The 26,060-nt window shown below is 42.3% G+C and overlaps 1 protein-coding gene across 3 annotated transcripts; it reads right to left on the reverse strand.

Annotated features, from left to right (window-relative positions):
- Window positions 1–1,383: 1,383 nt before the first annotated feature.
- CASP8 (caspase 8) lies at window positions 1,384–25,831 on the reverse strand. 3 transcript variants are annotated; one of them, XM_032404639.1, is made up of 11 exons: window positions 25,639–25,831; window positions 24,968–25,039; window positions 23,338–23,407; window positions 14,478–14,815; window positions 10,541–10,646; window positions 9,565–9,703; window positions 9,412–9,456; window positions 8,939–9,024; window positions 6,964–7,105; window positions 3,548–4,049; window positions 1,384–2,232 (listed from the first exon to the last, which is right to left on the reverse strand). In XM_032404639.1, exons 4-11 carry the CDS (start codon window positions 14,780–14,782, stop codon window positions 2,097–2,099), a joined length of 1,461 nt encoding a protein of 486 aa, XP_032260530.1. In that variant the 5' UTR covers window positions 14,783–14,815; window positions 23,338–23,407; window positions 24,968–25,039; window positions 25,639–25,831; the 3' UTR covers window positions 1,384–2,096. The 3 variants fall into 3 exon arrangements, with proteins under 3 accessions (XP_032260530.1, XP_032260537.1, XP_032260524.1); XM_032404646.1 differs by lacking the exon at window positions 23,338–23,407; XM_032404633.1 differs by lacking the exons at window positions 24,968–25,039; window positions 25,639–25,831 and having other exon boundaries at window positions 23,338–23,454.
- Window positions 25,832–26,060: the final 229 nt, after the last annotated feature.

The following is a 26,060-nucleotide window of genomic DNA, read 5'->3' on the forward strand; positions in this document are numbered from 1 at the left end:
GACATTCATGCAGATTTAGAATGAACTAAATATATAAAGAAACAAAATGCAACTGCATGAATGGAGTACAGCATCACTAGCAAAAAAGCAAGTCAGGTATTGATTATATAGAAGCAAATAATAAGAGAAAAGGCTGTTAAAATCTTTTAACATAAGAAATAACAACTCCAAACTTATATATTTTTTTAAAAACTTGTAAATTAGTGTAGAGGATGGCTTGGAAAGGGAGAGACTGGAAGTACAAAAAGATAAAGTTAACATGCTATTAACATCAGTCTTTTCAAATATGGATTTAATGGTACTTATAAAGAGTAAGAACAAGGAAACTAATTCCTGGATTTTGTGAAATCTAAATCTAAACAGAGTTAGGGTGTCTTTTACCACTGAAACAAGGTCTCCTCGTAGCTCAGGAGAGGAGGCTCAGGTGTTTCTGGGATTGCCTGTCACACACATCAGAAGAGATCAGGTTGGATGTAGGAGCATTACACATGAGGTTTTTTTTTAGCTAGGTCAGATCACAAAAATCTCCCTCAGTGACCTTTGAGAGAGGGTCACTGGCATCCCCCTGCAAACCGTTAAACAACAGAAATTCAACTGAGTAAATTTAAAGATCAGATTGGATCAAATTGCATTAGGTCACTTTCCTAAGGGGAATGGAAGGAGTTTATCAGGCAGATTATTTCACCAGTGCTAACCAGGTAATTCCATGTTGACTGCTTAAAGATTACATTCCTGGGGAATTAAAACTGCATTTTGGTTAGGTGTTAAGTCTTGGTTTGCTGACATGGGGTTTAGCACAAGTGACTCTATTTGGGGCTGCTGTCTCTCTCTCTCTCTTTTTTTTTTAAAGATTTTGACAGAGAGAGAGAGAGAGAACGCAAGTGGGGTGAAGGGCAGAGGGAGAAGCAGGCTCCCGGCTGAGCAGGATGCCTGATGCAGGGCTCGAGCCCAGGACCCCAAGATCATGACAGATGCTGGAGCCAAAGGCAGACGCTTAACGACTGAGCCACCCAGGTGCCGCTGCTGTCTCTTTTTTTTTTTTTTAAGATTTTACTTATTTGACAGAGAGACACAGTGAGAGAGGGAACACAAGCAGGGGGAGTGGGAGAGGGAGAAGCAGGTTTCCCACTGAGCAGGGAGCCCGATGCGGGGCTCAATTCCAGGACCCTGGGATCATGACCTGAGCCGAAGGCAGATGCTTAACGACAGCCACCCAGGTGCCCCTCTCTCCTTTTTAACAATACCTTTTAGGGGTGCCTGGCTGACTCAGTTCATAGAGCATGTGACTCTTGACATTGGTGTTGTGAGTTCAAGCCCCATGTCGTGAGGTGGGGGTCAGCGGGGTGGGGGTGGGGGGGGAGGTGGTGGATAGAGCTTACTTAAGAAAAAAAAAAGTCCCAACAGTACCTTTTAACAATTTTATCTCACATTCTGCTCCATAGAAGCATATCCAGTTAGCAGGAATGTAAATATGACTAATTCTCATAAGAACCAGGAATGAGGAATCAGCCCTTTCACAGAAAGGAGAAGGATTATGGTTTTCTTGAATGTGTCTCCCAGTACTTGAACAACATTCACTTATTCTGAGGTCTCAAGTGGGAAATTGCTTTCCTCATTCCCCATCTCCTTATGCCTTATAAAATCTCTGCACCACCATTAACTCTGTGTTCCAGGTTAAAGCTTTCGCATGATATCCTTAACTTTTTTTTAAATGCTTAACAATTTGAAGGGAATCAAATTATTCCAGGCTGGAAGCAGATGAGAGATGTGCAAAGAACATTCATTCTGCCACCATTTTTGAACCTAAATTTATGATGTTACATTTCTTTTAAACTTTCTATATTTTCTTATCTACTCTAAGTTTTTTAAAAACTTTTTCATCGAATCAAAAATAAAATTAAAATCCTACCTAGGGCTATAAATCTCTAGCTATTACTGCAAAGCCAGAGATTTAGGCTTAAATTTGCATAGGAATTAGTTTGTCCTGACTCTGATTCTCTCCCCTTCCTGCCATCCAAAAGAAAAAAAAAAAAAAAAAAAGCAGCATTTTACTAACAAATAAATTAAGCATAGTGTTATACAGCTAAACAGTAGCATCAATTAGGAGGGAAGAAGAGTTTTTTCCTCAGTGTGAAAGTAGGTTGTGGCATTTGCTTCCCCATGTTTTTTCTGTCATCCTTATTGCTCACTTCAAAGTTCACCTCGGTAAGGATGGTGAGAATATCTTCACCCCTGAAAAACAACAACACTGTGACCATCTGTGGGGAAACAATACCAGCAAACCCTTTCATCCACTCTACTTAGTTAATGACAGTTCCTTCCTTCAAAATGCCAGGCATTTGAAATCATAAGCTGCTAAACTAAGACGTGTCAAAGCTTTCTAGGAAAAGGAGTAGTTTCAGAGCTTAATAACTTACCTTTGGTTTACTCAAGATCTCTACTGATCATCAGAAACCTCAGAGTCAACATCAGATTTGGGTTCTTTCCCTCCTGATCTGTTTGTACCTTACTCTTCCACGTACTATGCCACTTGCCCCCATAATCACCTCAATGCCCCCCCGCCAAAAACATCCTCTGCTTCTGTGATCATCTACAATCACTTTGGGCAAGGGAAAACCCAATGTCTCCTGCAACCACTCCACCCCTTTCTCACCAGCCTCTGTAGGACTCGTGGTCTAAGTTACAAAAGGAAAACATGGTGGTGATGTTATGTTTCACTCCTTGATCTGCCATGGGAAATTTTTTTTTTTTTTTAAGATTTTTATTTATTTATTTAACAGAGATAGAGAGCACAAGTAGGAAGAGCGGCAGACAGAGGGAGAGGGAGAAGCAGGCTCTCCGCTGAGCAGGGAGCCCGATGCAGGGCTCGATCCCAGGACCCTGGGACCATGACCTGAGCCGGAGGCAGTCACTTAACTGACTGAGCCACCCAGGCGCCCCTGCCATGGGAAATTCTTACTCTTCATACACTTAAAGCATGATGAGATATAGAGCTAGAAGATTTCTTGCTATTCACCTGTCAGTTATGTGTGCATTTGGGTGAACTGTGACTACAAAACCATCATTTAACTAAAGGAGGCATAGGGTATAATAAATGAGGGAGGGATATTTTCCCACATTTTGTAGCTTCACATCAGGCCAAATTAGTGGGAATATAAAGGGTTTCTACTCTTTGGTACTTCTCTCCCACAACACACCAAGAGGGTTGATTAGCTATGATAGAACTTTAACAGAGCTGGAGGATGTTAACCATTGAAATGGGTTATTACCTTGTTGGAAGACTTCCAAAACTAGTTGAGTTGGCTGAGTCATGTTTCTGCCTAAAAACAGAGCTGAACTGACTTTACCATCACTCCCTGCTTTATGATACCCCGACTGTCCTTTCAGGCACTAAATAAAAGAAACTCTGCTGTAAGTGTCTCTATGAACTAACGATGTTAACACTTGCCCCCCCTCTCCCACTTTGCAACTGACCTGGGAAGTACAGCTATGTCATCCATAACTAGAAATTTAGAAACGAATGAAGGGCAGAGTAGGCAAAAATTACCTAGGACATCTTTCTCTTAGGCTCTGGCAAAGTGACTGGATATACCAGGTCCCCTCCATGGGGTTTCGGTAGGAAACACAATTGTTCACAGTGGCCATCCCCAGCAGAAAGTCAGCATCTTCTGGGATATATCTCTTCTGCCGTGACGAGTCCATTTCTAAATAAGCTTCCTTCTGTTCGGAGTCAGTCTCAACAGCTATACCTTTCTGGTAGTTATCCCCTTGACAAGCCTGAATAAAAAAGATTTTGGGCTTGCCTGCAAGGGAAGGGCACTTTGAGCCAGTGAAGTAAGAGGTCAGCTCATAGATGGGGACTTCCCGCCCATCAGAGCCATAGATGATGCCCTTGTCTCCATGGGAGAGGACACAGCAGATAAAGCAATCCCTGCTAGTGTGGTCCATGCTTTGGTAGGATTTCAGAACCTCACAGATTTTCATGGCTGTAGAGTCTCTGAAAGGCACGATCTCAAAATGAAGCTCACTAAAGGTCTGACACAAAGCATCTGAAAAGTGAAACAAGAAAGGTCATATTACACCAGAATAAGCCCCAAACCACAGTCCAGAGCTAGAGAGAACACTGATCAGATTAAGAATCTGAACCAGAGGGCGCCTGGGTGGCTCAGTTGCTAAGTGTCTGCCTTCTGCTCAGGTCATGATCCTGGGTTCCTGGGATCGAGCCCCGCATCGGGCTCCCTGCTCAGCGGGAAGCCTGCTTCCCCCTCTCCCACTCCCCCTGCTTGTGTTCCCTCTCTCACTGCCTCTCTCTCTCTCTCTGTCAAATAGATAGATAGATGAGAGAGAGAGAGAGAGAGAGAGAGAGATGCTGGAGTACAAAGAATCTGAACCAGAACTGAAGAACAAGACCCTTTATATCACTGGCTGAATTCCATAGTTTTCTAATATTTATTGCCCCCAGCTGAAAACACTTCCAGTCCTGAGGCAAATGAGAAAGGGGAGAGTGCTATTGTTGGCCTTCTGTCTTTTCTCAACTAGTCTATAAGATGGGTAAGCTATTATTTAGGCTTACTACCAAACCAATCTAAATAATGATTGTATTACTTACATAATCAAAATAAAAAGCAAAAAAAAAATTTTTTTAATAGAAGCTTCATACTTATTTTATCTTGAACTCTCAAATTTGTTTATCAAAATACAAAATATGAGGGGCGCCTGGGTGGCTCGGTCGGTTGAGTGTCTGACTCTTGATTTTGGCTCAGGTCATGATCTCAGGGTCGTGAAGATTGAGCCCCATGTCAGGCTCCACGCTCAGCATGGAGTCTGCTTGTCCCTTTCCCTCTTCTCCTCCCCTCCCCCACTCGCACTTGGTCTCTCAAATAAATAAATCTTTTAAGAAAAATACAAGATATGAATGTTTAAAAAATCAAGTAGAACTAAAAGGCCTACTACAAAAAGCTATCCCTTCTCTAACTCTCCCTATTACCCAGTCATGTTCCATGAAGGCAACCACTTTCAACTTTTTACAACTATTTTTTGGTATTCACCTCCATTTTGTAATGAATTTGGGCTCTTTGCTATTTATTTACTTATAAATTTTAGACTTTGTGTTGAGTTCTTATTATGGAGGATGAGCATTTGATGCTCTTATACAGTTATTTACAACTTTTAATCGAATCAATAGTACTATGTAAACAATATTCTTTAATTATGTTTCCTTTTTTATTAAATTTTTTGTCTTTCCTGGAATTAGTAATTGCATTATTTTTTCATTGCTTTGTTTTCCATATGCATAACCTTATTTTTTGTCCAAGTTCTCTAAGATCTAGTCAAAATCTTTCAACATTTTCAGGGTGCCTGATTTTTTTTTAACTAAAAATTGTATATACTTAAGGCATAAAACTGATTATATACACAGTGATGTAATTATCACAGTCAAGCTAATAACATATCTCCTCACATACTTAATTCCTTTTGTGTGTGTGTATGTGTGATGAGAGCACCTGCAATACACTCTCTTAGCATATTTCTAGTATTCAATACAGTATTATTAAGTATAGTCATTATGTCATTCATTAGATCTCTAAATAAGTGACATATCTGCAACTTTGTACCTACCCTTTGACCAAAGGACAGAAATACAATCAAATATTATTTTAATAAAAATGTTTTGATAGTGGGGCACTTGGGTGGTTCGGTCAGTTAAATGTTCAACTCTTTTTTTTTTTTTTAAGATTTTATTTATTTATTTGACAGAGACACAGCGAGAGAGGGAACACAAGCAGGGGGAGTAGGAGAGGGAGAGGCAGGCTTCCCGCTGAGCAGGGAGCCCGATGCGGGGCTCGAACCCAGGACCTTGGGACCATGACCTGAGCTGAAGGCAAACGCTTAACGACTGAGCCACCCAGGCGCCCCCATAAATGTCCAACTCTTGATTTCAGCTCAGGTCATGATGCCAGGGTCGCGACATGGAGCCCCGCAATGGGCTCCGCACTGGGTGTGGAGCCTGCTTAAGATTCTCTCTGTTCCTCTCCCTCTGCCCCTCCCCATGCTTGTGCTCTCTCTCTCTCTACAAAAAAAAAAAAGTTTTGATAGTAAAAGAATGGCAATCAAAGGCCTGAATTCTCTTCTTCAAGACCAAGGTATATGATGATGAGTGATATAGCCAATGGACTTAAAGCTCTGTGGCTTTTGAAATCTTAGAATAGATTTGCTTGAATATGTGTTAAGAGACCATTAGCAGAGTCTTGATGATTAAAATCAACCTACATTAATTTTCTAAACTTTATTCAGTTAAAAAAATAAGGCATTACCTGATGTTATGACTCATAAACACCATTTTCAAAAATATATTGGATGAGTTGGATTATTTCTGTCACTTTTAGTAGTAGCCATTTCTATGTTCACACACTGAAAATTATTTTTTCGTTTAAATTATAAGTTCTCACAAGTTTTCATTTAACTTGTAAGTTCTTATAAGTTCTCTTTTAAGTTGCTCCTCCTAAAGAGGCTGAGCAAAAGAATTTCTGGCTAGTTTAATATTTGAAAATGGTATTTCTATTAAAGACTCACAATTTCATCTGCCCAACTTTTATAATTACAATATGTGTTCTTGATCCCAAGGCAATGTTTTCACCTAATACTTAATACATTCTACAGAAGCACTATTCATTAAGTTGAATTAAAAGCAAAGCTTATTGTTGTTGCTTTTTACTATAAGCCTTTTAGTAAGATTTGATATTTTATCTTATATACATTACTTTGATTAAAAAATGAATTTAAAAAAAAAGCAGAAAATTAGCAAATATATAAAAATGTTCTTCATTTCCACAAGGAAATATGGTTTTATCCATTTTTTTTCCTGAAACATGAGGCCCTATTGGTACAGTTTTTGTTCTCCCCTTTTGATAAAAAAACTTAGGTATTAGAAATATTTCACTTCTTTTCAGCGTCCTACTGTACCTGCATCCAAGTCTGTTCCATTCCTATCCTTAATGTTCTGAAGTTTGGGTACTTCCTTCCGTGCTATGCTAAAGTCATAATTGTTAAAGATCACACAATATCCTCGAGGTTTGCTTTCCATTCGGTAAACTTTCTCCGATGCCTGGAAGACAAAAATCCAACCCAGGAGCTGACTCTGAGGGTCAAACACTTGAGATGTGAACAAACAACTCCCTAGTAAGAAGTTGGGCTGTCCCCTTAGCCAAACTGGGATGCAAGGGTCCTTTGACCAGCCCTCCCTCAACTTGACGTCATTTCTCTGGTGAACCAGTTTCCACCCGTTCCCTTCACGCAGGATCCCCAGACTTCTGCCCCACAGTTAGTGTGTAAAATCAGGGTCCCAGCACTTGGGCCTCTTGAGCACTTTGCACATCTATTAATACTGTCGTCATCAGAACATATTTTCATATGTTCTTGTTTCTGCTCAAGGCAGCTAACATTTGCAGCAGGAACTAGAATTTATTAATTTGTGAGAGCTCAATCAGGAGTTGCTGAATGAATGAACGTCTTCATGCTATCTTTGGGCTGCCTCTCTGTCACCTTGTTATTCTGTTGGCCATCTAGTCAACTCATCTGTTTTTCTGGGCTAACAGCTGAGGGCCTGCCCTTCACACGGGACATAGCACGGTCCCAGGACTTTGAAAGCCGACGACTTAATTTGGTTCTCAGGACCACAGGGTGTGGAGGAGAGAGACGGACTAGCAGGCAGGTCTTGGCTATGTTGCAGGTTACAGTACCCAGACTCTCGTATCTGACAGCATCAGTCAGAGACGGGCCTGCGTCCTGACTTTCCCGGGGCTGTTTCAGTGCCGAGATACTCAGCATTTGTCGGGAAATTCATGCAGCTCCTCAAGGTAGAGAAAAGTGCTCTGCGCTAAGGGCTCAAATTCCTGGCTCTACTACGTAATAACCTTAAGACTCTGTGCAAGTTACCTAATCTCTCTGGCACTCAGTACAGTTAGCTGTTCAGTGGGGACGACACTCGGTAGAGTGCTTTGCTATTTGCAAAGTGCCACATGACTTTGGCAAATCCTTGGTTTTCAGACCTAGAGAGGTCTGGTAATTTGCTCAGGAGCCCACCTGTAACTGGTCTCTCTCAGCTTAATTTCAAGTCTCCCACTGGACTGATAGCATTCAGGGTTTCCTCTGCTTCCCATCACAGAGAGGAGTGAACAGGCTAATGAATCAGAATGTGGCTGGTGAATCTTTGAAGGTTAATAAACTAAAGTGATTGTCTAGAAAGGCAATTCTTGCACTGGCTCATTGAGATGAGAACATAGAGATGGCTAGATCATGAGCCTTTGCTGCTTACCCCTAAATCACCGTGGAGAAACAGTTTTGAAATGTCAGCCTAAAAGAAAAGGCTTTGCTTTTCCCGGGCCTGCTAGACTTTTCTCCCAAAGCCTTCTCCCACTTCGGCTGAGGCAGCTGCTGAAAGGGTTGCCAGGAGGCTTCTTGCTTTCTCGGCCCTCCAACTATTCCAGTGCCTTTGTCTTTGGTTTTAAAATAAAATTTTAGGGGTGCCTGGGTGGTGCCATCGGTTACACATCTGACTCTTGATTTGTGCTCAAGTCATGGGATTGAGCCCCGCATGGAGCCCCACATCAGCCTCTGCACTCAGCGAGGAGTCTGCTTAGGATTCTCTCTCTCTCTCTTCCTCTGCCCCTCCCCTGCTCACATGCGCTCTCTCTCTCACTCTCTCAAATAAATAAATAAATCTAAAAAATAAAATAAAATAAAATTTTAACACTTTTTTTACTTTTGAAACTTAAAAAATCACATTTTAAATTTGTCTGTTTCTGAAAATTTTCTATAGTTCTCCAAATTTCCAGTAAGCATCTGCCCCTTACTAGTTTATCTGACCGCTTAAAAGCTGAGGAATGCAAGAACTAGAATGAGCAACTAAAGAGAAAAAGGAGTCCAAATTTCTACACACCTCCGATTCATAGTCCTGTTCTCCTGGAGAGTCGGACATTGGCAGTACCCTTCGGGAGTCCTCCCCTACAAGCAACTGAGACATATCTGGAATGAAACATAGCAGAGAAGGGATTTTGGTAAAGAAACACAGAGCACCCAGGATATCATAAGGTCCCCTTTAAAATGAAAACTCACAGACCGCCTTGAACATAATATCCTTGCAGTCCACAGAATAAAAATCTTTTTACTGACTGACTCTTCACCTATTTTAAACTTGTCAGCCTAGGGCTGCAAGGTCTATGTCTTTTGACAGCAGGTGTGTACCTTTCAATGTGTAAAGAAGGTGACAAGGAGGCACGGAGCCTTCTTGATTTTAGGAGAGCAAGACCATTAAGATGTGGATGTGTGAGAAGGTTGTGGGGAGAGGAGGCAATGGGGGTATCTGATAGTAAATTAACTGAGTAAGTCTTAAATACGTATTTCGCATATTACCATTTGAAACTTCATCTAGACTTCTTTGAGGGCTCATTGTTTGCTCTGAATTAAAAAACAAACACATATTTGATTAGAAACAATCTCGACATAGAGGGATTTGTCAATTTAAGAATACATTTTGCTAATTCACAGCTGTCAAGTTATTTCTACCTCTGCTTAATTCTTCATAATCCGTGATTTTCTTCAGCAGGCTCTTGTTAATTTGGTCACAGATTCTTTTCAGGGTGTCCAAATTTCTTTCCCCGAGGATGACCCTCTTCTCCATCTCTATGAAAATATCAAGCAAGTTCTAGAAGGAAGAGAAATAAAGTTGGAAGACTGGGTTGAGGCATACCGGCTTTTAGATGAGATTTTCTTTTTTTTTTTTAAGTCCACTTTGTCCAGAGAGGGCCCACCCTAGCTTCCCAAGCTGACCCTCCTGACAGGATATCCTGGTCTTATAAAGCCAATAGAGCACCAGAGAAGCAATTTTGTCTTTTCTGGCCCAGGAAGAGAGAAATGAGAAGGTAGAGGAAAAGTGACATCAGGTGTCACCCAGGCCCCAGCCCCCAAGCCCTGTGCTGCAACCACCCGGGGACACCTTTAGGGGACGTCTGTGAAATAGCCTAGGTGCATGGTTGAGACAACTGTAGCCTGGTCCCCAGAGTGACAGCGCTGAGGACTGCATCTCTCCCGACACTGCCTCCGGTACGTGATCCACGTCCAGTCCGGACGCACGCACGCACAGAGTCCGCACGCACGCACGCACGCACACGCATGCACGCACACGCACAGAGTTCCAGGTCCCAGGTGGTTGCAGAGCCTGCAGAAGTGGGGAGATGTCTCCAGCTCACCACTGTCTTGCCTGGCTCTGCAGGGCTCCGCAACGGGCTGTGCCTCCACAACCAGCCTTCTTCCCCTCGCTACTGACCCTGCCATGCTCCTGACAATTTGAGCAGCACTTCTCAGTATACGAAGGAATCGTATCTGCAACACTGCTGTCTGTCCAACCACTCTTTTCTTCTCCCCTGGTTGAAAAGTGAGAGTCCAGGTTGCTTTTACTGGACCAGCCCTCTCTCCAGTCGCAGCAATCCCCACCGGCTAACTCAACCTCAGGACCAAATCTTGGTGAAACACCAGGTCTTACCAAATCATCATGCAGTTTACATCTGGAGATCTCCTGGCTCAAAAGGAACTTAAAGGACCTCAATTCCAATTTGCTTACATCTTCTGAAATCTGAAAAAGCATGACCCTGTGGTGGGAAATGGAGACACTTTAGAAATGGTTTCTCAAATAATTTCCCATTTGATAAAAGAAGTGGCAGTGGAAACTTGATTCCGGTCACCTCCCCTTAAATGAAAGACAGCTAATGACATAATTTATGAGTTGAATCCTCGCAGAGAGGCTGCTGCAGTGACATGACAGACTACTGACTCATGCCCAGCTACTCCACCCTTAACAGAGTTAAGGTCCGCTAACTATGCCGTTCAGTTAGTTTCAGTTAAATGAATTGTATTTTTCCTTGGTCCTTCACTATAAAATCAGGAGCTTTTTGCAGTAGGAAAAAAAAAAAGTTTTTATTTTGGAAATTATGCTTTTCAAAATGCAAACTGGATCATCACCTCCTGGTCTTTTTAAAAGATTTATTTATTTATTTGAGAGAGAGTGTGTGTGCACAAGCAGGGGGAGCTGCAGGCAGAGGGAGAGGGAGAAACAGGCTCCCCACCAAGCAAGGAGCCCAACGCGGGGCTGATCCCAGGTCGCCAGGATCATGACCTGAGCCGAAGGCAGACACTTAACTGACTGAGCCACCCAGGTGCCCTGGATCATCACTTCCTAAATTAAAACTTGTTAGTGCTCTCCTGGCCATCAACATCAGTAGGAAGGCCCCACACTTGGTTCTGGAATACAAACCTTTGTGCACTGAGCCCAGCCTACCTCTTCAAGCTTCTCTAGCAACTCCTCAGCACCTGCCCCCATCTCCTCTCCAAACACACACAGCTGCCCTGCCCCCACCCCTGTATGCTGTGCTGCTCACACCCCCATTCCCTTGTCCCATCTGCAGACACAGACTCACCCACTAACAGCTCAAGTACTGCCTGAGTGTCCTCAAGGCTGCATTCACCACACTGTGCCTTTGTATCACCAGAAAGTTTACACACATGTTATAATTGTCTGCTTATGAAGCCCTCTGAGTCCCCTGAGAGCAGGGTATGTGCCCTTTCTGTTTCCATAAGCCCGGTGGGTCATGAGGTGCAGAGGTTAAGTGCAGAGGACCTGGGCTACTGGCGTTGGAACTTTGATTCCATCATCTAAGAACTGTGTGACTGTAGACGTGTTGTACACTTTTTCCCCTCATCTGTAAACTTGTACATGATACAATATACCATTGGGACATATTAAGAATAATACGAATAAATTTATCTGAAGTGCTTAAACCAATCTTTGGCAATACATTGAGTGTTCGATACACAACAGGCATTATTATTTCCTAATCCATGAGAGGTTCTTGGGATATGTCTGTTGAAGGAACAAAGGAATGTTTAATAAGTCAGCAAACCTTTCACCATTGTGGTGTAAAGGAAAATAACACAAAAACATGCTAACTTCAAATTAAATTAGAAAATTAAAGTTCTGAAAATAAAAATAGTGTACAAACAGAAGTTTCTCAGGATTATCATCTATTTCATCCTTCCTCTCCTGGAGTCTCTACCCTAGAAGTATTTCTCCAAAGTTTTCTCAGTTTGGCCAAGATTGGGTCCAGTCAAAAGTTACCGGCCCTTTTACCTTTCTTATAAGGTGTTTTGCCCTCTTACTTTCCTCATTACTAAAATCTACTGGCTTTCTTGTACCGTCACTGTCTAGAAATAAACCTGGGTAGTTTATAAGATACTGATTTTATAGGCAGCAATTATAATTTGAAAATAAAAATGTCTAGTGCTTTCTCGTAAATGGAAAGTGGCCACTCTAGCATACTTTTTATTTCCTGGCTAATATCCAACAATGATGAACAGTAGATTGTATTTGTGCTGACCCTTTTGTTCCCAAGCTAACGTGTTAAAGATTTAACAGACAGGGACACCTGGGTGGCTCAATCGGTGAAGTGTCTGCCTTTGGCTTAGGTCATGATCTCGGGGTCCTGGGATTGAGTGCCGCATCGGGCTCCCTGCTCAGCGGGGAGCCTGCTTCTCCCTCTCCCTGCTGTTTCTCCTGCTTGTGTTCTCACTCTCTCTCTCTCTCTCTGACAAATAAATAAATAAAATCTTTAAAAAAAAAAAAAGATTTGACAGACAGATCCTCCCTTGTTTGGGACTCAGCCTTCCACCAGAGAAGTACAGGTCACTGTCTGACATTGACAATTTGCCTTAGCCTTGCTTACCTGACAGAAGGAGAGCAACCTTCAGAAGACCAAGATGGTGGGCACAAGATAAGACCCTCCTAGTTCTAAGGTTGTTGTTTTTTAAGATTAATTGCTGCCTTAATGAAATAAAAATCATTAGGAAGATGTCACAGTCCCATTAAAACAAAGTTATCCAGTATTGAATGATGTCCTCCCCGACTCTCCTCCCCAATTCATGTCCACCCTGGATGGATGAATGTGACTTTATTTGGGAAAAGGATCTTTGACGATATAATCTTGTTAAGATGAGGTCACACTAGACCAGCGTTGGCTCTAGTCCAACGACTGGTGGCTTTCCAAGAAGAGGAAATTCAGAAAAACAGGCACAGAGAGGAGATTGGAGTGATGCATCGAAAAGATGAGGAAGACCAAGGATTGCCTGCAAACACCTGAAGCTAGGGAGAAAGGAACATGAAACAGACTCTCCCTCAGAGCTCCAAAGGAACCAACCCTGTTGACACCTTCATTTCAAACTTCTAGCCCCCAGAACTGTGAGAGTATGAATGTCTTTACTGTGGTAAGCCACCCAGTTTGTGGGACTTCCACAGCAGCCTTTGGAAACTCATACACCCAGCATATCTCTTTTGTCACTTATCAAAATGCTCAAGCTTCGAGCAGAGAAAGATATGGTAGGGAACATGCCAGAATCTCAGGTCTCTGAGACTGAGGACCAGGGCATTCATAAATAGGCCAGGCTAGTAGGGGATAGTGAGAACGTACCATCACACTTGCCATCATTACTGACAAGAGAGAAGAGGCCATGAAATGCGTCACAGCTAAGGCTGGAGTAGAAGTTTTCAGAAGGGAAGCTAAAAATAACGCTGAGGAGCGTCTGGTAATAGGGCATGTTGAAAGACAAAAGTTGGTAATGTGTGCCTGTTTTTAAAGTCTGTTACCTATATAATCAGTCATCCCTCACAACTCTGGTGCTGCTCTTTCTGCCCGTGTTTTAATAAAATCACCATTTTGCACACACACACACACACAAAAAAAAGTCTGTTACTGACTCGTGAAGACGTAAGAGAACATGGCTTGTTATCAGCCCTGGGTCCCACTGCCCCACAGGCAGGGAGAGGCCCAGCTGCAAGGCAGCGGCTGGACAGATGACTGAGGTCGCCACTGTCCTCCTGGCAGCAGCTGGGCTCACAGGGGCTCGGCAGTCTTTGTGGGGCCCAGCCTGGCCGGCCCAGCACGACGGGCAGCACACAGCCCCCATTGGAGAACCTTATGAAGCAAGTCTTTCAGGGTGGAGTAAAAGCCTAGAACCCCACTGAGAACGTCCACAGTCAACCACATGCAGGTGGGAGGGGGATTTCGGAGAAGCAGCAGGGATGCTTTATCCAGTAATGGGCAAAGTAAGCACAGGACGTGGACATCAACAGAGCAGAGGCAAACAGAAGAGTAGACAGAACGGGGAGAGAGACAATTCAGAAGATGGCTGTTTTAATATCAGCATACCTACAGGTCATATTTCACTTTGGAAACAAATTTTTTATTTTATGGTTTAACTTTTTTTCTGAATTATATATAAGATCTCTAAATTTCTTAATCTGGCCCTGGTGGGACATCTTCGAGGAACTTCCAAAGTCATACGACACAGACACCCGCAATCAGCCCTACCCACAAAGATGTGTCCATTGCACCCACACCTCCCAGTGCCTGAACTGTGGAGGTTGTCCCCACCTGTAGGCAGAGATCTGGGCTCTGCCTGGTATCTGAAGTTCCTGCTCCATCTCCTCTTTGCTGGTGTCCAGGTAGGTGACCAGCAGATCCAGTCTATTAATTCGGAAAAGCAGCTCCTTCAAGAAGGACAGGTTGCTTTCCTCCAACATTCTCTTTTCCTGGAGTCTCTGGAATAACATCAAGGGATCCTTGATGGGTTCCTGCTTTTTCTGTGGGATGTAGTCCATGCTAAGGAATTTGAGGGAGGCCAGCTCATCACTGTCCAGCTGCTCTCCAATATTATAGAGGCATTTGCTGAAATTCATGTTGGTCAAGTATCAGGAGAGTGTCGTCGTAGCCTAGGTCAAAATACAATATTATGTTCAGATGAGGAAGAGAAGTACCATTTACCAGTTCCTTCATTAAGTGCTATTATCTACTATACACTAGACATTTTACTGAGGACACAGGGAAGAAAAAAACAAACAGGACACGTTTCTGCTCTCAACTAGCTCACTATTTTGGAAGGTAGATACACAAATTAGCCAATAGTCAGAGAGTTGTGACCAGGGCACCGTAGGAATATAGAGGAAGGAACTCAACCAGGGAGAAGGGCTTCCTGGAGGGAAGGCATCTTTGGGAAGGAGGTGGGAAAGGACAATTCTTGCAGGAAATAATTTATGCAAAAGATGGAGGCGAGAATGTTCAAGTCAATTCAAGCAACCACAAGGAGCTCAAAAAAGTAACCATGAAGTGTCTGGGAGGAGGAATGGTGGGAAAAGGGATGAAGCCGTGGCCAGGAACCATTACAAAGGGCCTTGTACTGTGGGGGAAAGGGCTCAGGTTTCATCCCAGAGGTGATGGGGAGCTAAGAAAGGACTGTAATGTCATCCAGTTTGGGATTAACATTTCAAGCGTGGCGGATAGGGGCGCCTGGGTGGCTCAGTGGGTTAAGCGTCTGCCGTTGGCTCAAGTCACGATCTCAGGGTCCTGGTCGGGCTTCCTGCTCTTCGGGGAGTCTGCTTCTCCTTCTGCCCCTCTCCCTGCTCATGCACTCTCTCACGCTCTCTCTTTCTCAAATAAATCAAAAAAAAAAAAAAAGTGTGGAGGATAGACTGGAAGGGCTGGAGGCTGGAGAAATGATGGCGTCTGACTGAAACAATGGTGCTAGGAAAACGTGATGCAGTGCCGTCCCCCAAAGGCCTCGGGATCAGCCCCCACAACCGACCAAGGACCCACAGCTGGAAATGAAACCAAGTCAACTTTGTCAGCCTTCCAATGCAGAAATGAAACCAAGTCAACGTTGTCAGCCTTCCATTTCAAACAGTCTCCAAATCAGATGACGTGATATTTTCACACACTCACATGTTTGAGCAGATAGAAAAGGAGAGGGCAGTGTTTGTGGACACCCCGGACAACCTTCACGCAAACAGCCCAGAATCTGGGGGTCTTCCTCCCGTGAGCCCCTTGAGTCACCCCTCCTCCTCCCTGCTCTGATAGGCCCATGTTGGTGATAAAACAAGCCCTCGGAGCAGGGTTTGTACTGGATTCTTCAGAGGAGCAGGTGTGGGACCCAGCTCATAAGACGGCTGCAGTATCATCATAAACAGCAGGAAGTGGCAGGAAGCGCACCTGCAGCTGACTGTCGGGGAGGGGGAAAGTGCAGTGGTTCAGATTAGGGGGCGTTAGGGTCTGACAAAACTTAGATAGAAGCTGTCTGGGGCACTGGCCCCAGGCCTAGGCAGCTCAGGTCCTCTGAGAGTTAGGTGCTCCCTCTGTAACATGGGGATCAGAACACCTACCCCCTAAAGTGTTTGACTAACTAAGTCCTGTAAGGCATGTGCAGTGATGGTCAGCAATTAATGAACAAATGAGGGTTAACCCAAAAGAAGGAAACAGATCCTGGCTGTGGGGACCCAACAGGAACTGGGCACTTGAGTACTTTCCTCACCCTCCTGGTTTCCCATTTCCCCAGTGGAAAACTCGTTGGGAAGAAGTGTTTTTCAAACTCTGTAAAGTTGAAGAACTCTTGGTTGACTCCTTACTCAGATGCTCCCGTACCTTAGGAGGTGGTCCCGGAGGGCTGCAGTTTGAGAAACTTGAACTAGAAAACCTTTAACTTCCTGTCCACCTCCACCATTTCCTAGATCCCACAGACTCTGTGCTCCTGGGCACTTTCCTTAACCTCAAATGACCTTAACCTGTTTGTACCTCTTTCCTCCCAGAAGCAAAGTGGATGAGTTCCTGGGTCCTTAAGCTCCCTGAACTAACATTCTTGGATGAAAACACAAATCCTGATTCTATCACTTGAAATAATGATCAAGTGAACCAGGACCCATGTATTTTCTATATCCGATGTTAAAATAGAAGTATTTTGGGGGCGCCTGGGTGGCTCAGTGGGTTAAGCATTCGACTCTTGATTTTGGCTCAGGTCATGATCTCAGGGTCATGAGATCGAGCCCTGCATAGGACTCTGCACTGGGCATGGAGCCTGCTTAAGATTCTCTCTTTCCCTCTCCCTCTGCTCCTCCCAACTCCCTCTCTCTCTCTAAAAATTAATTAATTAATTAATTAAAATAGAAATATTTTTTATTTGCACAATAAGGTTAAGTTTTAATCTTTTTATAAAGTACCTTGAAAGACTAGGAAATTTTTAGTTTTTCCTTTAAAAACAACTTCCCTCTCCCCCGACCCACTCTGATTGTAGAAGGAGTGTTTTTTGTGTGCGTGAAAACTGAGAATATAGTAAATTATAAAATGGTCACAGTTATCATTATCATACACACACACACACACACACACATATGCACACAAGATAGCATACATCACACATACACGCAAAGATACATTTATATAAAAATCAGAAATCAGGCTGCTTATCCAGGTGTATACACCTATTTTTTTTCCCCACTTAATATTTAGAATGAATATTTACCCCACCATTAAATATTCTTCTTTGGCATATTTTTAATGTTTCTTGATCTCCAGCATGCAGATATAGCAAAATTTAGTTTAAGGAATTTTCAATTTCTTTACTCTTAAAAATAATATTGTATTGCAAAGCTTTTTCACATATCCTGTGCATATCTCTGATTATTTCTCTCTTAGAATTGGAATTACAGGGCAAAACCCTTTTTCTCCCTTTTAATCTAGAATTTACATCATTATTTAGACAAGTTTTCTTGACTCTGGAAACTAGAAGGAAGTGTTTTGGACAGATACACTTTGCACTGGATTCCCAAAGCCTGCAGAGCCTAAATCTTTCACAAAGCAATCAATTATCATGAAAATACTTTTATTTAGAAAAGACATCTTAAATATGTGGCTAGCACCTAACAGCATATGTTCAAAATGTAGCAAACAAAACCTACTGGACCTATAAGGGGACAAACTAGCAAGTTCATTCCCTAAATCACACTCCATAGAAACACATGTGTACTCAACAGGATATGTGCACGGACTGTCACCACAACACAATGTGTAACCCTGAACAACTGGAAACATCCCTAATGTCCATCAACATAGAAATGGCTAAATAAACTAAGGTATAGTCACACTACAGAATATTGTGCAGCAGTTAAGAAAATGCCCTCCATCTTCTGAAATAAAACCGATAGCTATCTAAGTCATGTTATTATGACAGTAAAAAAAAAGTAGAAAAAAGCAATTGCAATATAAAAAAATACATCTACTTTTTAAAAAATACTCAAAGCAATACAATTAGATTTTCAGTGGTTACAGATACATATGCAAAAGCAGAAAATAAAAAGGTAACAGGGTTCTGGGAAGAGACTTAACAAATTCAAAAGTTTCTTCTGGGGAATGAAGGAGAAAACTAGAATTTGGGGGTGAAGGAGTGAGGAAAGAGAATTGCTCTTTTCCTGTAATATGGTAAGAAGAATGTATGCACATATTCTCAGGTAAATGAAACTACTGTTAAAATACTTGAGTGTGTTCTTGGGTTTAAGGTTGTGTAAGAGAATGAATGAAGGAGAAGGCAAGAAATGACAATCTTTGGAACAGGAAATGACATACCATGGGCACATTAACCAGGAAAGGAGACCAGATCAGAGGAGCGAGCAACACAACCACATTTGTGTTTTGTTTTGTTTCGTTTTGTTTTTTTTTAATTTTATTTATTTATTTTTTATTTTTTTTAAAGATTTTATTTATTTGACAGAGACAGAGATAGTGAGAGCAGGAACACAAGCAGGGGGAGTGGGAGAGGGAGAAGCAGGCTTCCCGCCGAGCAGGGAGCCGGATGCGGGGCTCGATCCCAGGACCCCGGGATCATGACCTGAGCCGAAGGCAGACGCTTAATGACTGAGCCACCCAGGTGCCCCTGTTTCGTTTTGTTTTTTAAGTAGGCTCCACACCCAGCACCCAGCGTGTAGCCCAACGGGGGCCTTAAACTCACGACCCTGAGATCAAGACCTGAGCTGGTATCAAGAGTCGGTCGCTTAACCGACTGAACCCCCCAGGTGCCCTTACATTTGTGTTCTTAAAAGAAAAGAAAGTATTAGATGAACTTAAACTTTAAAAAAGAACTTAAGAGAACTCAGAGAACCTATTTGCCCCCAAAATAGCAGGAAACTTCCACACACCATTCTCAGAAAATAGAAATCTAGTAGAAGAGACTGGAAGATTGAAGTGGCCCAAGTGAAAACTCTGTGTTTCCTCCCAGTAGCAAATACACGTCCTTTCAAACACATACCAAATAGTCACAAAAATTGTCCACAAAGAAAATCTTAATACGAGATTTCCAAAGAGCACAAATAGTACAGTCCATATTCTCTTTTAGAAGTTAACGATGAAATTAGAAATTAACATGTTAATTAGAAGTTAACAATGAAAAATAACCAAACTGAACACACCTACAAAAAGGGCTATCGACATTGAGGTGGCTTTTTCCACACGTGCTGTTAGAACAATTGGGCAGACTTCTAGAACAAACTGAAATGGATCATAACTGAACTCTTCACATTAAAATAAGCTGCAGATGGATCAAAGCCTCAAACCTGAAAATTAAAATACTAAGGAAAGAAACATTGGAGAATTGTTTAAAATAATCATGCAGTGGTAAAGAACCTTTCTAAGTACAACAGAAAACCTGGAAGCCATTACAGAAAGGTTGATAAATGTCCTTAAATAATAACTAAAATAATCTGCCAAAATAAGCCAGACAAAATTTAAAAATAAATAAATCTTGCACTTGGGGGAAAAAGGACTGATTTTCTTAAAGTCATTTTTTTAAAAAAAAGATAAAGACCAACGATCCAATGCATAAACAGGTAAAGATCATAAGTACACAGTTCAGAGAAAAGTAAGTACCAGTGGCTTTATTTTTTAAAACCAATGGTTTTAAACATTTGAAAAGATGTTCAACTTCATTCACCAAAAAAAAAAAAAAAAAGGCAAACTGAAATTACAAAAGACCATTTTTCAACTACCAAATTGGTGAAGCACAAAACTTGCAATACCCAGTGTTTTGAGATGGTGGGAAAAAAAATAGGTAGGTGGGTAATTTGGCCCCTATCGGTCAAAATATAAAATGACCCCACAATTTAACTTCCACGAGTTTCTCCAGCATTAGCTTAAACGTGCTGTACTTAAAAACAGGTACAGAGCTGCTCATGGCAGTGTTGCTCGACAGAACAAAGGGGCAGAAACCACTCGTTATCGGTATCAGAAGTTCAATGAAACCTTACTCAGATATTTAAAAAGAATAGGAAGACCACCATGATTGGATTTGTGTGATCTATACAAGGTCTTATGAAGTGGTGTGTGGATTTGTGTATTTACAGATCTTTGAACAGAACCAACACACAGGAAGCTGCTTCAGTGATTGCGTGGGAGGAGAGGAACTAGAAGCCCCGCGGTGGAGTGGACGCCGGGGCGGCAGGAAAGTCAGGCTTGCCGCTTGAATTTTTAGGAGGTGCATGTATTACTTATTCTACGTGGACTTATATGTAGATGAAAATCACTACTTTTTTTTTTTTTTCAAAGATTCCATTCATTTATTTGACAAAGACAGAGAGCAGGAGAGCACAAGCAGTCGGAGAGGCAGAAGGAGAAGCAGGCTCCCCACCGAGCAGGGGGCCCGATGCGGGGCTCGATCCCAGGAACCTGGGACCATGACCTGAGCTGAAGGCAGATGCTTAACCAACTGAGCCACACAGGCGCCCTAAAAATCATTACTTAAAGACCCATTTTCATTCATAAGGTGGAAAGGATCTAAACTAGGCCCAGCTCTGTTTAGCACCATTAGCTCCAATGTCCTTAAAATTTTAAATCAGTTCTAACCTCTGTTAAAATCTCCTTTTACAGAATTAAATGATTATCAAACGAAAGCGGAATCTTTTTCCTTCGATATTTTTGTCTGATAACAACGCTTATTGTATTCATTTTAGAAAGTACAGAAAAGATAAAAAGGAAAATAAAAATTACCTATAATTCCACCATCCAAAGATAATCACCTAATAATATTTTACTATCTTTCCTACCAAGCATTTTATATATATATATATATTTATAGTTTATCATACCACATTTCTGAGGTATAAGTGGAATTTTCACTGGTAATATTGTAAGTACATCTTGATACCGTCCCTTTTTTCTTCTACAGCACAGATTTTAAAATTTGTAAAGTATGAAATCATAGGATTGGACCATAATGTATGTAACCAGTTTCTGCTTATATTTAGAATAAGATCTTAAGATGTAAATCTCCATGTACACCTCTGATTATTTTCTTAGAATAATTTCCTAGAAGTAGTAATTACTGAGCCCAAAGGAATAAACCTTCTTTAAGTCTTTTGTTACATATTTAATAGCATTTTCTGACAGTATATAATAATAATAATAATAACAACAATAATAATACAATCCAAGGCCAGGATGATATGAGTTTGGTTATAACATGATTGGCACTTGGCTCCTGTCCTCTGTAGCTGCCTCATCTCATTCATTTTATTATCTTTGCAGTAATTAGAAAATGCTTTCTAAATGACTTCTGCATCACATGAAAATGGAGAGTTAGTAGGGAAAATGTTGGCAAGGCCTCTTTCTGGTCCAGGTTTTACAGGACACGCTATCACATAATATTCAGTCTTGGTTTGTTTACGTCACACACCTGTCTAGTCATAGTGCCTGGAAAGCAATTAGCTGCAACAGAATTTTATACCTTTGACAAAGGGCCGCCTCTGGGCACTGAGATCCATGGGTACACGGACCGTGGGATGGTTCTTGTTTTATGGCACCGAGGTTTACTGCATAAGATCATGGGCTAGAAACTTTGTTACAGTAATATTTTTAAAAGAGCATTTATTGGGGCACCTGGGTGGCTCAGTCGTTAGGCGTCTGCCTTCGGCTCAGATCATGATCCCAGGGTCCTGGGATCGAGCCCCACATCGGGCTCCCTGCTCGGTGGGAGGCCTGCTTCTCCCTCTCCCTCTCCCCCCTGCTTGTGTTCCCTCTCTCACTGTGTCTCTCTCTGTCAAATAAATAAATAAAATCTTAAAAAATAAATAAATAAAAGAGCATTTATTGTTGTATTTTTCTGATCCTAAAATAGTAAAAGTCACACTTATTCCTTAGAGAAAGTACAGAAAAGTATAAAAAGAAAAAGAAAAATCACTTAGAAACTCATCATTTAGAAGTAACTCTTTTGTTACACTTAGTGGTTTCCTTCCACTTATATTCGTGTGCATGTGTGTGTAAATACATATATATAATGTGTTCATATACATACATAAAAGATATAAATTTGAATATTTTCATATATAATGCATACAAGGCAGAAGAAAGAGATGGGGATGCAATACCGCCAGGAAGTTTTCTTTCACTTTCAATTATATGATATCTGTTAAATCATAACTCTATATAAATAGATTTGTATTATACAATAAGTATCTTTAATATTTTTAATAATAAATTTATGCCCCGAAGTATTTGATATAAATAAATGTTTGTATTATGATATACAGGTGTTTATATCATGTAAACGTAAAAATATCTTTTTGACTTATTTTACTACCAGTCTCTGAAGAAATTGGTATTATCGTCTTCATGTTACCATTGTGAAAAATCAGTTTAGAAATAAGCTCGTAGGAGAGGTGTCAGGCTCAGATTTGAGCATCTCCCTAGAGGGTTTCAACGACAGGCCCTGCAAAGATTTAGATTTTATTCTGCTTGCAGCTGGAAGCCAGTGAAGGAATTTAACCAAAAAAAAAGGACATGTAATCATAATATTTTCAAAGATTAAAATATAAAGAAATTTTTGAAAGACAAAAATACTCCCAAAACACAAAACCAGGAATTCTTGGGGCGCCTCGGTGGCTCAGTTGGTTAAGCGACTGCCTTCGGCTCAGGTCATGATCCTGGAGTCCCTGGATCGAGTCCCGCATCGGGCTCCCTGCTCGTCAGGGAGTCTGCTTCTCCCTCTGACCCTCCCCTGTCTCACGTGCTCTCTCTCTCTCTCTCAAATAAATAAATAAAATCTAAAAAAAAAAAAAAAGACAAAAAACCAGGAATTCTTAATAAATCCACTACAGCAGAGAGAGTGACCCCACAGAGCCTGACGAATCAGAGTGGTATGTGCCGGAGCCCAGATTTAGATGGTGTCCCCGCCTTCCAGAGTCCCAAGTCTACCCCTGCTTAGGCCACGATTCAATTAAGGATAAGGTCTCTGTACAAACAGTCATACTTGGAGCATTCCAGAAAAACCGCACCTAAGCTGGAGAGGGCCTTAAGCTCTGGAATCTACGGGGCTCTCGCCATGGCTCTCAGAGGGACTACTAATTCTTATGGTTTTCCCACCCTCAGCGGCCTAGAAAATTCTAGAATCAAAGGTCTTTCTCCCGGGAGGCCCAACCAACCTTACCAAAGAAGCCAATCCTGGGACCCTCACAGTGGCAGCAGCTTCTTCACAGGCCTGTTTTCTCCCGAAGCGACTAAAACAAGAGTGAAGGGCCGCAACTGAAACAAGAGTGAAGGGCCGAGGAAGAATAGGTACTGCTCGCTCTACTTCCTGTTTACGAAATGACTGACTCATTTAGGCTGAGTAAGGCCGGCTTGCGCCTGAGCAGCACCTCCTCCCAGAACGCAAGAATCTGAGAGGAACAGGGGACAGGGTGTTCGGGGCCGGGGGGGGGGTGCGGGTACGGGGCCACCTGAGCTTTGGCTCTGGCTGTGTGACTTTGGATGGGTCATTTTGCCTTTGGGGCCTCTTTTACCACATTCCAAAATGAGGAAGTTGGACTGGATGGTAATCAAGAGCCTCTTCATTCCGTATTTCAGGAATTTACAGATTTTTCTGGGTTCATTATGAAGACTTGAATGTTTTCATTCAGTAATATTGATTGAGCACTTCTGAGAGATCTGAAAACTGTGGGGTCCTCATCATGGCTCTCAGAGGGTCAGCTAAGCCCCACAGCTAACTCTCATGGTTTCCCATCTACACTAGAATATGGTGGCCCTGAGCCCACCATATCCTACCCTCAGCAGCCTGGAAAACTCTAGAATCAAAGCCCTTTCTCCTGAAAGGCCCAGATGACCTTACCAAAGAGACAAACAAATCCTAGGGTCCTCAGCATGGTCTGGGCCCTGGAGATATAACTGCACAAAACACACTTAGCCCAGCCTTTTTGCTGTGAATCAACTGAAATGTTTTCTGATGTTCAAAGTAGAAAGAAAAAAAATCAAACACTGCTCTTCTTTGAAATTGTCTTTTTTCTTTCCCCAAATAGAATATAAGCTCTCAGAAGGCTGAGACCCACCTTAGAGCTGAGAGCATTAAAGGAGGTGTCTGGAAGTGCCTCTTCACCTGTAGAGGGCCAGGTAAAGTACTATCGATGCCCTTCACTCCCACTTCATTCTGCCCATCAAGTCTGAGTGAGAACACAGCAACACAAGGAGTTAAATCCTAACCTAGGAGGGATTCCCTGATGTTCTTCCTGAGCATCGCCCCAAGCATTCATTCCACTGTTTTGTGACCAGTTCCTGTGCTGGGCTGTGAGCTTCACAAGGGCAGGAGCACATCTTTCATGTCTGTGTTCCCAGAACCTACCACGGGAGGAGCAATATCTATGACCTCCAAACAGTTCCTACAAATCGACGAGAAGAAGAAAGCCTGTAAAGAGACAATGGGTCTGAACATGGAGTTCCTTGACAGGGACTTGCTTACAAAGCCAAAGTGTACGAGGTGATGCTCAGACACTTTAATAATCTGAGAAATGCAAAATAAGGCAACATGATACCCACTTTCTACCCAACAGATTGGCCAAGGTTTGCAAGTGGGATCAGACCAAGGATTGGTGGGCAAGTTCTTATGTCGTCCTTATAGAGGATTGTGAAGACTGTCCAGCATGTAATACCCCATAGGGCTTAGAAAGTGGGACCTGGCAAAACATAGAACTTCAAGTGCAAGAGTGCTCCCTTAAAAAAAAAGAAGCAGAATGAGCAAAATACAATCCAAATAATACTAATAAATAGTAATAATTGCAAGTACTTACTGAGAATTTAGTAGCGCCAGTCACTGTTGCAAGTGGTTAACGTGTATTATCTCATTCAATCCTCAGGACCGCCTCATGAGGTAGTACGAATCCCATACGATGTTGAGGAAACAGAAGCACAGAGAAATTACTTACTTGTTCCAGCTCATAGTTAAAAAAATAGTGTGTTCACACAAAACAACGATACATTTTGCAAAGATACAGATCAATTCAGTGATAGTTATCAAAAGATTTAGAGAGCTGTCTTTTGGGAGGCAGCGGGGGGAGGGGCAATGGAGGAGGGGTAGGAAGTGGCGGGGGGAGGAGATGGAAGAAAGTGCCAATGAGGCGGTGGGCGGCATCTGAGAGATTAACTCAACCCTCTGCCCAAATGGAAAAGAAAACCAATGAAGTAGGTAAAGGATGTCTCCTGGAATCTCTAAACTGATCCGGCGGGAGAGACACACTGTGTCTGTATTTGAAGCAGCAGGGGAGACACTAAGAAGAGAAATGTAGCAGAGTATTGGAGATCCCTCAGAGTTAAAATGTAGCAAAGCCCTCGGCTGTGGTGCAGAGAGAAAGCCCACTCAGAGATGTGGGGCCCTGGCAGGATCCTGAGGTGTCCCCACTCTGCCCACTGAGTGAGTCCCGGAAACATGGTATTCAGAAGCCATTCTGCTCCAGGCACTCACCTGCTCCACCCTGTCCCAGTGACATCACAGAGTGCCCAGGGCCAAGACCCCTGAACTGCCCAATTTCACCCAGACTCTTAAGTCCTGTCCACCCAGCCAGAGAAAAGTCCCTTGAAGGAGGGTGGGGATAGAAACACCTCCAGGAAGAAGTTTCCTTTTACTTTCGCTAACTCCACTTTCTGCCTCCCTCAGCGGATTCACTTCTTGTTCTCCACATTCAGAATTTAGTAGTGAATTCAGCAGGGCTTAAAAAAAAAAAAAATCCCAAGAGACAAGAGCAGAATCTGGTCTTCAGCAAGCAAGGAAGAAAATTCCTCAACAGAAAGATCTAGAAAATAAATTTGATTCCCAAAGTGAGAGGACAGAGATGACTCACTCGAACAAGAAATGTTTCTTAAAGGAACAGGTGTCCAATTTCCAAC

Source organism: Phoca vitulina, unplaced genomic scaffold (assembly GCF_004348235.1).
Source record: "Phoca vitulina isolate PV1807 unplaced genomic scaffold, GSC_HSeal_1.0 scaffold1, whole genome shotgun sequence".
In the NCBI taxonomy this organism is placed as follows: domain Eukaryota; kingdom Metazoa; phylum Chordata; class Mammalia; order Carnivora; family Phocidae; genus Phoca; species Phoca vitulina.

What these genes read in the sequence shown, in the direction of transcription:
- CASP8 (XM_032404646.1), bottom strand. Translation starts at nt 14,782, where the DNA reads ATGAATTTCAGCAAATGCCTCTATAATATTGGAGAGCAGCTGGACAGT. An exon ending in GTAAACTGCATGATGATTTG is followed by an intron (nt 9,704 to 10,540) that starts GTAAGACCTGGT and finishes TCTTCCTTCTAG; the next exon opens with AACTTGCTTGATATTTTCAT. An exon ending in TTATGAAGAATTAAGCAGAG is followed by an intron (nt 9,457 to 9,564) that starts GTAGAAATAACT and finishes TTTTTAATTCAG; the next exon opens with AGCAAACAATGAGCCCTCAA.